The sequence below is a fragment of the Erythrolamprus reginae genome, chromosome 4, assembly GCF_031021105.1.
Source record: "Erythrolamprus reginae isolate rEryReg1 chromosome 4, rEryReg1.hap1, whole genome shotgun sequence".
Classification (NCBI taxonomy): domain Eukaryota; kingdom Metazoa; phylum Chordata; class Lepidosauria; order Squamata; family Dipsadidae; genus Erythrolamprus; species Erythrolamprus reginae.
In genome coordinates, this window is record NC_091953.1 from 61,169,648 (window position 1) to 61,183,156 (window position 13,509).

The window sequence follows — 13,509 nt, forward strand, 5'->3', positions numbered from 1 at the left end:
GGAGTTTGGTGAGGGTAGGCATTCAGAAAAATTGTGTATACCATGGACAGCCAGAGTAATTAACAGACAGGTGCTAAATTTAAAAAAACCAGACACATCACTAGAAGCTAAAATCATAAGACTACATCTGATTTACTTTGGCCATGTCATGCATCCAAATTCATTGGAGAAGACAATAATGCTAGGAATGGTTAATAGAACAAGAAGAAGGGGCCAGCAAAGAATATGCTGGCTTAATAACATCAAATCTAATACAAAGATGAACATCCAATAACTGAAAGAAACTATATGACAATTAGAGCACTTGCCTATAAAATCGCCAAGAGTTAAATGGTTAAAAATAATAACAAATTGGAATTTGAAAATCCAATATAGAGTAAATGTAACTATATTGAATCAGGGGTTTCTCAGTTCATTTTTATTTAATACTAATTTACATGCCAATTTATATCAGATTAATAATTATAAATTAATTTAACATTAATGTTAATTTAATATCATGCAATTTATTTATTTAGAATTGCCTAAATATTGATAGTTTTTGCAGCAGACATTTTAGCAAATTTAACAGCAAAAATCAATGTAATTAAGGGAAAAATACTGAGTTTTTACTCAGTATCATCAAGAAGCTAGCTATTTTCTCTCTCTTTACAAATGCTATTTTTGTCCACACTAGGTGATCCATTGCAGTGGCTATTTGAAGATTCGGCAGTATATGCTGGATATATCTTTGTATGACACCTGTTATCAAATTGTGGGATTGGTTGCTGTAGGTCAGTCACTACCTCCAAGTGCAATCACGGAAATCAAACTTCATAGTAATATGTTTATGTTCAGAGCAAGCCTGGATTTAAAGCTTATCTTTCTAGATTCCAGGTAAGTAGAAAGTTTTTGGAACATGACTATTTATTCATCATCTTAACTTGCAGAACACAGTTTAAAACATAAAGGTTAAATCAGTATAAAGAAACAATATAATGTATACAAAATTGAAGAAATAATGTTCTCCTTGGATTGATTCAATATTTACATACTAAATAAAATTGTTTTAATAATTTAGTAATTGTTTATTGATAGGAAACATTTAATGTTTATTGATAGGAAAGTGAGTTACCATTTATTACCCATGACTTCTTTTTTAAGTAGCTATACAGTGATCCCCCGAGTTTCGCGATCCCGATCATTGCGAAAGGCTATATCGCGATTTTTCCACCCGATGACGTCACTCCCTTCCTTTCTCATCTTTCTTTCTCTCTCTCTTTCTCTATCTTGCTTCTTCCTCTCTCACACTCTCTTCCTCCCTCCCTCATCTCTTTCTTTCCTTCTCTCTCTTTCTCTATCTCTCCCCCTCTTGCTCTCGAGCGGCAAGCGAGCAGGCGGGCGGGCGGGCGAACGGGCAAGCGGCAAGAGAGCAGGCGGGCGGGCGAACGGGCAAGCGGCAAGCGGCAAGCGGGCGGCCGGGCAAGCGGGTGATGGGCAAGCGGCAAGCGAGCAGGCGGGCGGGCGAACGGGCAAGCGGCAAGCGAGCGGCCGGGCGAGCGGGTGACGGGCAAGCGGCAAGCAATCTTGGGGTTTCCCCTTTGCCTGGGCAACGGGGAAACCCCATCTTCGGCTCCTCGCTGCTGCCGCGCTGCGGAGCAGATCAGCTGTTGGGCGGCCGAAGGAACCTTTGCTACTTGGCCCCCTTTGAGTTGACATGTGATTTAGATCCTGATGGTCTTCCAATGTCTGGCTCTGACGTGTTACTGTTGGAATCGGTGGCCAGCTGCACTGAATCACATCCATTACTTCCTTGTGGCCTCTTGTATTACAGGCCAGAAGTAGCCTAGATTCTCTTCTTTCGTTTCAGAATCAATGGAAGTATCCATAACAGCTTCTTTTTGACACTAATTCAACACTCTTGAATTGAATCTACCCACTAGATTTGGGTAGAAGGTTGATTTAAGCTAGGAAAGCTATACATATGCTCTGCAGCTACAGTTTATGTTGCTGATTCTATCATCACTGAATGCATTACAGGCTTGCTGTTGCTTTGATCAAAAAAGAATTGTTCTTGCTATATCTTTTTTATTGTTTTTATTTGGATTTTGTTAGACAGAGCTTGTTCCTGATTGATCCTTCCCTTTCACTTCATTCCCTTTCCCTATTCTATGCATGTAACTTGTCAGACAGGTTAATTTTAAACATAGGTTTAACACTATTTCTGCATCTAAGTTAGTTAGTTGAGCAACTTGTTATAAGGCTAATGGATGGAGTTGCCAGTCCCAATTATGGCCAGTGAGGACTAGCTGTACTTCAATTTCTAGATCTCTGGAACAAATGATAATTTGTTTGACAAAGTACAGGCAGACCTCAATGTACAACAATTCATTTAGTGACCATTTAAAGTCAGTGAAAAAAATGACATGACCCTTTTTCACATTTAACAAATATTGCAACATTCCCATGATCACATGATTAAAATGCAGATGCTTGGCAACTAACTCATATTTATGATGGCTGCAATGTCTCTGAATCACATGATCACATTTTGCAAGAAAAGTTAAGACAAAGCCAGATTCACTTCACAATTGGGTTATTAATTTATCAACTGTAGTGATTCACTTAATAACCCTGGCAAAAAATGTCATAAAGTGGGGCAAAACTCATTTAACAAATGTTTCATTTAATAACAAAAGGTTTGGGTTCAGTTATGGTCATAAGTTGAGGACCACTTGTAATGCTTCTTGGATATACTTTATCTTTTAGAGTCACTGAATTAACTGGATATGAACCACAAGATTTGATAGAGAAAACTCTTTACCACCATGTACATGGATGTGACGTGTTTCATTTACGATATGCTCACCACCTTTGTAAGTAATAGGGAACAAATAATAATGTACAATGTTAATATAGATGGGTTTTCAGTTGAATGTATGTTATAGATATTTTCAAACGTGCCATTAAAAAAATACAGAATTGCGACCAATTCTGCTGCTGACTTCTTTTCCTCTTATATTCTCAATGTGTACATGAGATGTTATGTTCTGAGCACAATCTTTAACAACCAATGATGTGAAGCAGTGATCCCTTATTAACTTAAAACTATCCGTTTTTTGTGAGAGAAGAATTAGTAGGAATTACTAAGAAGTCTCAAGCAGTGGATCACATGCTTGTTGAAATAAGATATAAAGAAAACATAGATGAAATAGCCTGTCTCACAAGAACAGTCCATTTAATACTCTCATGATTTATCAGGAACTGGAGATAATTAAGAAAGATGGGTTGATGGAACAAATTAATAAATTCAGTAGCCTTTTGAATAGAGGCAATGGCAGTGAAGAAATGTCCATATAACACTGTCCAACATATTGGAATTCTCCAAGATAATTCTTTCATCATATTCTGGACCACGAAGTTAGACTCCTTTTATAAGATACAGGCTGATAGCTTCTTCACTGCTCCAGCCTTATCATGGATGGCGAGAACCATCAAACCCTGTTCTTTTTCTTCTCAGAACAAAGGGGTAGAAATATTTTTTGAAAAGACTTACATGTATCTTTGTTGAAATTTAACGAAGATTTCAAAAATCTTGGTAAGCTTACAAAGGAAGATTTTTTTTTCCTAGAAAAATATATCTCAGATTTCTCAACTGGTCAATTTTTTTTAAAATGAAAAACCTAGATTACAGCAAAACCATTCTCTTTTTGAGAGGGATGTGGATTCCCGAAAGATTGCTGTGAATGTAATTATGTTGTATCAATTGGCAAATGGGAATGAGGGTGAGAAGACAATAAAATGTGTTAAACTTAAATTTTCTGCAGCCACAAATGTATTATTTCAGGTTTTTCCTCCCTTCAATGTATATATCAAAAAATTCCAAACACAACATTTCTGTTTTTGTTACATGAACATGCTTTGCAAAAACAGCATAGGCTGCAGTGGAGGCATTATGAGGATATGTAATCCAATTTTTTATTTGCTATGACTTCATATTTTAGATTAATAGTGTATGTGGAATGTTAATAGTTAAGTTCTGTGATGTCCAAAATACTGGCTGATTTGAAACAGTGTTTTATACATGTAGAAAATAAGATATAAAATAAGTTATCAGGATAACCTAAAGTAATCATACAGCATGGGACTTAAGAGTAAACATATGTAGGATTGTTATATTAACTACATAGTGAATTTTGTGTTAGACGATTTGGACAAAGGAAATACAGTGATACCTCGTCTTACAAACCCCTCGTCATACAAACTTTTCGAGATACAAACCCGGGGTTTAAGATTTTTTTGCCTCTTCTTCCAAACTATTTTCACCTTACAAACCCAAGCCGCTGCCACTGGGATGCCCCGCCTCCGAACTTCTCTTGCCAGCGAAGTGCCCATTTTTGCGCTGCTAGGATTTCCCTGAGGCTCCCCTCCATGGGAAACACCACCTCCGGACTTCCGTGTTTTTGCGATGCTGCAGGGGAATCCCAGCAGGGAAATCCAAGCAGCGCAAAAACGGGTGCTTCGCTGGCAACGGAAGTCCGGAGGTGGGGTTTCCCAGCGAGGGGAACCTCAGTAAAATCGCAGCATCACAAAAACACGGAAGTCCAAAGGTAGGGTTTCCCAGCGAGGGGAGCCTCAGGGGAATCCCAGCAGCGCAAAAATGGGCACTTCGGCTGGCAAAAGGGGTGAGTTTTGGGATTGCACGCATTAATTGCTTTTCCATTGATTCCTATGGGAAACATTGTTTCGTCTTACAAACTTTTCACCTTACAAACCTCATCCCGGAACCAATTAAGTTCGTAAGAAGAGGTATCACTGTATTTATATGTAAAAACTAAAATAGAGAATTATGTTCCCCTATGTATATTCTATTCGATTCTCTTTTTAAAAAACAAAAGAACAATCTTGCTTGAAAAGTTCCAAGTTCTGTAATTTTACAAAAGCCAAGAAGCTTTGGACCAGGCAGAATATGAATGTAATTAAACCTTTTTAATGTTTTTATAGTGTTGGTGAAAGGACAAGTCACAACCAAATATTATCGGTTGCTATCAAAAAATGGTGGCTGGGTTTGGGTCCAGAGTTATGCCACTATTGTACATAATAGCCGCTCATCAAGACCTCACTGCATAGTGAGTGTCAATTATGTCCTAACGTAAGTTGTCATTTCTTGCAATTAGATGCTGACAAATGTATAATTGTAGCTGCTTTTTATCTTATTTTCATTTACTAAGGGATTAATAATTAAAAAAATATATTATATTGTCATGGGACAATATAGGGGAATGACAATAAACCATTTTGGTTCTAGTATCATTTATTGTTGGTTTCAATGCCTGTAAGCAGCTATCAACTGCTTATTGATATTCTCCAGAGAGAATGTAGTTTCATTTCCTGTCTCAGTAGGTTCTGTAAAATATCTTACCTTCAATTATCCTGGAGTCATAATCTTGTAGCCTAATTGTTTCAGACACTTTATGAATTGATGAAGTGATTTCATTCAATGCAGGGTGGACCTTCCTTCCTTCCCTCCCTAATCTCCTTCCTTCCCTAATCTCCTTCCCAACCCCGTTTTCCTTTAGGTGGGAGGCTTTTGTGCATCTTCAATGTCTTATTTTTTTGTTTTAGTAAACAAGTACAATTTGAGTCAGCGTATCTTTGCAAGGGTTATTCACATATAGACTAGATAAGCCAATTTTTCCCCTCTGCTGGCTTGCTTGATAACAGCAATATATTGTGGCAGGAATTAAAAATGTTGGTTCACACATTTTTAAATGAGTTGTATTCTGACTATTGGTAATATAATTGGGACACAAATAAGTAGGAACAGGTGTTGAATTCAAAATACTAAATATTTATTGCATGTTATCTTTTCACAAGAAAGAATCTGATCTATTGACAGTTAAGGGAAATTGGTACTAGATAAGAGTCAACAGAATTCACAGGAGTCTGGACTTAGGTCTCCAATGGCTGCATAAGGATTCCATATTAATGGTGGTTTTGACCCTACCTTCAGGCTCCACCTGGTAATTTCCTACAATAACCTGAATAACATGCATACTAAGGTATAATGGACACATAGAAGTGGCAGTTTCCTAGGAAGGAGAATATTCCAGAAAAGAGGTGGGTAGGCAAGACAAGAAGTAATATTGGCAGGATCTGGCTAGGGGAAAGGGAGGGTAAGTAAGGATGGTCATTACCTAGAACTGTGTTGGCGAATCTACGGCATAGGTGCCACAGGTGGCACGCAGAGGCATATCTTAGAGCACACAAAGCTTTGTGTCAGCTCCAGCCTGGCCAGCTGATTTTAAGCCTTCCAGAGGGTGGGGGAGGCCGTTTTTGCCCACCCCTGACTTTAGGAAAGCCTCCAGAGCCTCTGGATGGTGAAAAATGGCCCAACGGGCCTACTGGAAGTCCAGAGGCTTCAGTGAGGCCTGCATACATGCGTGGGTGGGGTCAGTGCAGAGGGTTGTGCATTCATGCATGGGGGGGAAGGCATTGCATTATGGGTGCGGGCATGCGCACACACTCTTTTGGCACCCAAGCTAAAAAAGGTTCACCATCACTGCCCTAGAATGTCCCAGGTTATATTGTTAGGGTGAGAATAGTAAAAGAGTAATCTAGTGTGATTCTAGTGTTTGATCAAATAAAGATCTGAACTCTGGCTGAATTGTTCTTCATCGTTCTTAGGCTTAGCCCGACTATAGTCAATCTATTCTCATATTATATCTTGAGTTTATATACAAGTTGGGAAAAAGGAATCCTCAATCTAAGTATTGTATTGGCAGTTCTGTGTTAGCAAAAACTTCAAAAGAGAAGGATTTAGGGGTCGTGATTTTTGACAGTCTCAAAATGGGTGGCAGTGTGGTTGGGCGGTAGGAAAAGCTAGTAAGATGCTTGCCTGCATAGCTAGAGGTATAACAAGCAGGAAGAGGGAGATTGTGATCCCGCTGTATAGAGCACTGGTGAGACCCCATTTGGAATACTGTGTTCAGTTCTGGTCCAAAGATGGGCTACAAGAATGGTGGAAGGTCTTAAGCATAAAACGTATAAGAAAGACTTAATGAACTCAATCTGTATAGTCTGGAGGACAGAAGGAAAAGGGGGGACATGATCGAAACATTTAAATATGTCAAAAGGTTAAATAAGATTCAGGAGGGAAGTGTTTTTAATAGGAAAGTGAACACAAGAACAAGGGGACACAATCTGAAGTTAGTTGGGGGAAAGATCAAAAGCAACATGAGAAAATATTATTTTACTGAAAGACTAGTAGATCCTTGGAACAAACTTCCAGCAGACGTGGTTGGAAAATCCACAGTAACTGAATTTAAACATGCCTGGGATAAACATAGATCCATCCTAAGATAAAATACAAAAATTAGTATAAGGGCAGACTAGATGGATCATGAGGTCTTTTTCTGCCATAAGTCTTCTATGTTTCTATGTTTCGATATTGTCAGTTGTCCATTTACTTCTGTGCAACCTCAACCAGGAATCTCATATAATTGCATGTTCCTAAATTCTTCCTCTTTAGAAAGATCTTTGTAGTTCAGATTGAGGATTTTGATTTAAATTTCAAAGTTTATGAATTATATTTACCAGCAATTTCAAGGCAATCTACTAAATTCTTTTTGTATGGTTTTTGGATAAAATGTTTAAAACTGTGTTTACGTGGATAGCTTCTTGGCGAAACTAGATGAGAAATAGATTGCAATCAACCTGTTGCTGTAACGTTGTCTTGCAGAGATATAGAATATAAAGAACTTCCCTTGTCACTGGATCAAATTACCGTTTCTAAGTCACAATTTTCATGCAGAAATTTGATGTCTACCTCACAAGAAACAAGAAAAGCAACAAAACCTAGGAGTAATAAAATGAAGGTGAAACTCAGAACAACTCCTTATCCACAGCAGGTATCTTTTTCCTTCCCTTTGGACAAAACTGTTCATATATTAATAGCATGACAGCCTTGATGTAATGAAACCACTGCTTGTTTAGTGACTACATCAGTTAGTGACCATTTACAAATATAATGGTTAAAGCAATAATGAAAAGTTCAATTTTTGACCAATTGCATCCATGCAATTAGTGCTTTAGGAATAGTTACTAGAATTTCTCTGCTATTCAAATTATCAATATTTGCACCTTTTGTAATCTACAAGTTGACACACTGGTCCATAAATATTCAGGGACTGAGTAAGAACTGTGGTGTCATTTCTGTATTGATGTTTGTTATTACTCTGTTATCTATATATTTTTTTAAATATCACAATTGCATGTATCAATAATATGTACTCTTGTGATAATTATTGTATAGTATTTTTCTTTTTGGACACTGGCATTAGCCAGGGTTAAAGATTTCCTCATTGCTTCCATTTATTGCACACCTTATCAAACACTGATTTATAGAGACCATCATTTTTGGTGCCATCAGTACAATATCTTAGTTGATCATGTTATGAAGATTGCACTACTGTGCATTAAAAATAAACAGTTTCCTAGCCTAATTCAGCTGGTGTTTATTATTCTCTGGTCTGTTTCAAAACATGTAAGGCTTTTTTATCCCTCATTTTTTTATCCTAAGATAAAAAGTTTAAAATCTAAATGGTTCAAATGTTATTTGACAAAGCAATTTAGATAGCATCCTTACTGATTTTTTCAAAAAATTCTGCAATGTCGCCAGTGAAGTAGACCCAGAGACAGGGTTGGGTGAGAACGGTACTTTTATTTCAGCTCAGAGAGGTAAGTGACTTTCAGCTAGTACCGTGTGCTCTAGCTGGGAGAAACCGCTCCTTTTATACATTTGCGGTTCCCGCCAAAGCAAGAGCAGCCGCGTCTGAGCCAATCAGGAGCGACTTCCTGATTCTAGCTCAGACAGCGCTTTAACAAGGAATAACTATTTACAGAGATACAAGGTAGCCATTACAGGATACAACAGTGGTCATAGGTCAAGGATTACCTATGTACCTGTACTATAGGGGGGGTTCTAACTTACCTCGCCGCTGGTTCACTTCCTCCCACACCACATAGCTGTGCCATATCCCCACACGCGGGCATGCACAGTGACAAAAATTAGCAATTTTTTAAAAATCCAAAAATACGCTCAGTCCTGGAAGCATGGCTTCTGCGTATTCACAAAAGAAAAAATCAGCAAAAAATTTCCCCAAAAAAATTCGTCAAAAAAGATTGCGGCGTCTACCAGCTGGCAACAACAGAACTGGCTCCGTGATATTATTAGTGATTTGCTACTGTTTCTATAGAACCAGTGTGAACTGAGGGGAACCCACCTCTGCTGATATTGTTTTGAATATCTGGGATTAAAGAGCAGGGTTTTCAAAGGCAATGAAAGGAGGCCCTAAAAGGCTTGATAAGGTTTCTCACTTTAGAAATTTAAGTCTGGTTAAGTCTGTTTCATTTAATGTATGAGTGTTTCAAGGTGATTACTTGACTGCATGCATTCTGATACTCTGTAATACTGATAGATTTCAGAGTCCACTATTAAACGCTTCCTTTTCTTTTCGTTATCAGCAGTATGGTTCCTTCCAGACAGAGAAGTTGGAATGCGGCCAAGTTGGAAGTTGGAGATCCAACTCCATAGCAAACTCTGCCACCATCCAAGAACAAGCCTTTCATTCAGAAAACAGTGAACTTTTATACACTCCACCCTACAGCCTACCTTTCTCATATCATTATGGGCACTTTCCAGTAGACTCTCATGTATTCAGTAGCAAAAAACAAATGCTGCCTTCTAAATTTGGCCAGCCTCAAGGAGCACCTTGTGAAGTAGCACGGTTCTTCTTAAGTACATTGCAGACAAGTGGAGAGTGCCAGTGGCACTACGCCAATTCTCTCGTACCAGGGAGTCAATCACCATGTAAAAGTCCTGATCAGTCAGCATGTAATGTACGGCATAATCTCTTACAAAATTATGAAGGTGGGTATTATTCAAACAATCTAAGAATAGTGTTTAGATTTTTAAATGTATAGTAATTCTCATTGTATAGTTGTAATCGAATTCCTGGAAGTCAGAGGTGTTTATGTTAAATCCAGAGTCTGCAAGACAACAACCCTAGATTTAAGAATCCTTTTAAGTCACTGGCAAATTTTCTTGTGCCAATTTGTATATTTTGCACCTGAGTATCGATAGCCACATTTATAGTAATGGTATTTTTTCTATATTTATTACAGTTTTGCCAATATAAGCCTAATGTAAAAGTTTAATTAAAAAATCCTAGATTACATTTATTTTTTTATAGAATTCACCCATAAAACTAAGCATCTCAGTCTATGAAGAGATATAACCTTGGTTTGGGCTTCCTGATAATTATATATTTTAGCGAAGACATTAGAATACCATATCCCCACAATATTAACTGTCAAAGTCTAAGATTTCATGAATGTTTAATATTAATATAATTAAGTGCAAATAAAACTGGGAGTTTATTTTGCAATTTCCTACAAAATAGAAAAAACCCACCGTAGATGAGCATAAAAAATATTTTAATCTTTTAAATTTGACATATTTAATATGAATTACAATTGTGAATACAATTTAGGGTCACTTTATTAATAATTTCACTCTTTAGAGATGCTGAGAAGCTGCTTCAACTTCATCTTGAAATTTGGTATGGAACAGTGTTCCTTTTCCTCTTGAATGTACAGTGGAACCCCGACATAAGAGCTGCTCTACTTAAGAGCAACTCGAGATAAGAGCTGGGAGGGGAGAGATATTTTTGTTCTACTTACAAGCCCAAATTCGAGATACAAGCGCCAAGGAGCTGTCTCCTGAAGCCAAACGCTAACTTCCGCATTCGGCTTCAGGAGACAGCTGCGAAGCGGCGCGCGTGTTTTAAAAGGTTGCAGCCGGCCTGGGGGGCTCGGGGGGGGGTGCTTGCAGCTTTCTTTCTTGCTCTTTTTCTTTCTCTCTTTTACCTTCCCTTCCTCTATTTCTTCTTTTCTTTCTCCTTCCCACCTTCTTCCCTCCCTCCCTCCCTTCACTCATTCCTCTCTCACTCTCCCCTTTCATAAGTTTCCTTGCTTCCTTCCTCTGTTCCTGTCCCTTCCCCCTTTCTTTCTTTCTTTCTTTCTTTCTTTCTTTCTTTCTTTCTTTCTTTCTTTCTTTCTTGCTCTTTTTCTTTCTCTCTTTTACCTTCCCTTCCTCTATTTCTTCTTTTCTTTCTCCTTCCCACCTTCTTCCCTCCCTCCCTCCCTTCACTCATTCCTCTCTTACTCTCCCCTTTCATAAGTTTCCTTGCTTCCTTCCTCTGTTCCTGTCCCTTCCCTCTTTCCTTCCTTCCTTCCCACCCTCCGTCCATTCATTCACCCATTCCTCTCTTGATCGCTTAAAGCCGGTCCCGTGTTCAAAAAGGGTTGGGGACCTCTGTCCTACAGGATTGGGTGGCAGAGAAGTTGAACATATGTAAATTTAAAAGTTTAAGAAAGTTTACAAGTTAAGTGAAAGAAACTTCATTATTCATTTATATGTACATGTACATTTCTTCATTAAAAACATGTCTTTCTGCATAATTTAGACCAACTTTGTGAGTTTTTTGAGGGCTGGAACCAATTAAAATTATTTACATTAATTCCTATGGGGAAAAGTCGTTCGAGATAAGAGCTGCTCGACTTAAGAGCCCAGGTCCGGAACGAATTAAACTCGTATCTCGAGGTACCACTGTACTTGAGTGTAGTGTAGCTCCGTATTCATTTCTTGCCATTACTAGCAGCTTTTTATTCTAAAACTAATGACAATTGTACCCACTTATATTTAATGTAGGAATTGCATTTTTTTATTTTGTCTTCATCTTTTGAATGCTGCCCATCTAATGCATTTCTTTTCCCCCCTAAGTGCCACTACCACATAGACGATACAATCATGAAAATACCTCTGAAAGTTTTACAAGTTGTGCCAGCTTAACACCCAATAACAAATACAAAGAAGAAATCTATGATTTTGGCATTATAAAACAGAACAAAACAGAAAACAGAACATGTCCAGCACACAATCTCATTAAAGAAGAAACTAAAGTAACTTTCAGCAGAGACTTGCAAGAAAAAAACAGCATTAGTGAAAAGGCCTTTTCAAACTCCTTCCCCAATACCTTTGTATCAAAATCAGAACCTTTCCAAAACAAATCAATTGGACAGTTAAGTCACTTTGTCCCAGTTCAAACTGTATATGAACAAGCAAGAAGAATTTATATGAAAGAACCAAAATATGAAAATATTGCTCATCGTGCTACAAACTTAAGTGAACTGGAATCTGAGGACAGAATGGTTGCAAAGCTTGACAGTGACCCTGAAACTGACCATACAGTGGATGTAAGACAAGCAGGGCAAGTTCCGCTTGTCTTTCTGAACTATCACCGAGTTTTAGCCAAACATGGCACATTTCAAACTTCTTCATGCATGGCGACAGGCCACATAACAGAAAATTATGGACATAATTCTGAGGATGTAAATATGTTTTACAAAAACCAAAGTCCCTCATCAGCTTCTTCCCCTGAAACGCACAAAGACTCCACGCTTCCTCATTATATTGGAACGTCTGTAATAATAGCTAGTGGAAGGTAACAGTAATTGAGCCTGTTACTAAATTAAAATAAACACATTGGAATTGTTTCCAGAGAGCATGAATATGCATGGCTGTAGCCAATAAGGAAAGTTCAAGGTCAGTGGGAACAAACTTATAGGTTAGCCATGTAAAGTAATGCATCTACAGTCAGGAAACAGAAAACCTCAATGTTGACACTGCCATCAAGAAGCCATGTAACAGATGATATTTTTTATTATTCTTAAGAGTTTATCCCTTAGATTTTACAAGTATCAGTACAAAGATGGTTTTCTTATCAACTTCAATTCTACAATTATATGTTAACATAGCTGCCAAATGGATACAATTATTTATGACAGTTTCCCCCCCAAATAATCTTTATTCAATATCCCAGGAATATTGATGTTTACAAATCATTCATTTTAATGCATCTGACTTTAATACCTTTTATCAAGGCACTCAAGAATTGCCATCCTGCATGACAACTATGCATCTTTGAACAATGAAAAACTCAATGCTTACTGTTTGAAATATTTACCAAAGAGTTGATGACTTTCAGACTGTAGTAGTTATTATATGAACATTTTAAAAAAATCTCTGAAAACTGAGAAGAGCTTTTTCTATTTCAAATACAATTTCTAGATAAAAGAATAGATTCAACTTTTCTTTTAATTTTGATCCAAGAAGGTAGAGAAGCTGTATTCTGTTCATTTTGCTTTGATGATGATATTTCAATTCCTTTCATTTCAGCAGAAATCCTTTTCCAAAGTGTGTGTGTGTGTGTTTTATCCCAACACATTGTGGTACTTGGCTTGTTAAGCTATGATAAAATGCATTCACAGAAGGAACTAAAGATAATGTGAATAGGCCTGTAGAATTTACTTTGGATTTTTAGTAGAATACATATTACGTTAATTTTTTTAAACCTATATTGAATCTGGAGAATAACACAGTCTAAACACATATTTATGTAAGTATTC

The 13,509-nt window shown here is 37.6% G+C and overlaps 1 protein-coding gene across 3 annotated transcripts in view; it reads left to right on the plus strand.

Annotated features, from left to right (window-relative positions):
• Positions 1 to 13,177, plus strand: part of SIM2 (SIM bHLH transcription factor 2) — a 39,588-nt gene extending 26,411 nt beyond the window's left edge. For all 3 annotated transcript variants that reach the window (XM_070751777.1, XM_070751778.1, XM_070751779.1), the window contains exons 6-11: positions 677 to 876; positions 2,749 to 2,855; positions 4,984 to 5,131; positions 7,721 to 7,889; positions 9,505 to 9,910; positions 11,825 to 13,177. In XM_070751777.1, coding sequence (XP_070607878.1) covers positions 677 to 876; positions 2,749 to 2,855; positions 4,984 to 5,131; positions 7,721 to 7,889; positions 9,505 to 9,910; positions 11,825 to 12,549 — 1,755 coding nt within the window. In that variant the 3' untranslated portion in view covers positions 12,550 to 13,177. The remainder of the gene's footprint in view (positions 1 to 676; positions 877 to 2,748; positions 2,856 to 4,983; positions 5,132 to 7,720; positions 7,890 to 9,504; positions 9,911 to 11,824) is intronic.
• The last annotated feature ends 332 nt before the right edge of the window (positions 13,178 to 13,509 follow it).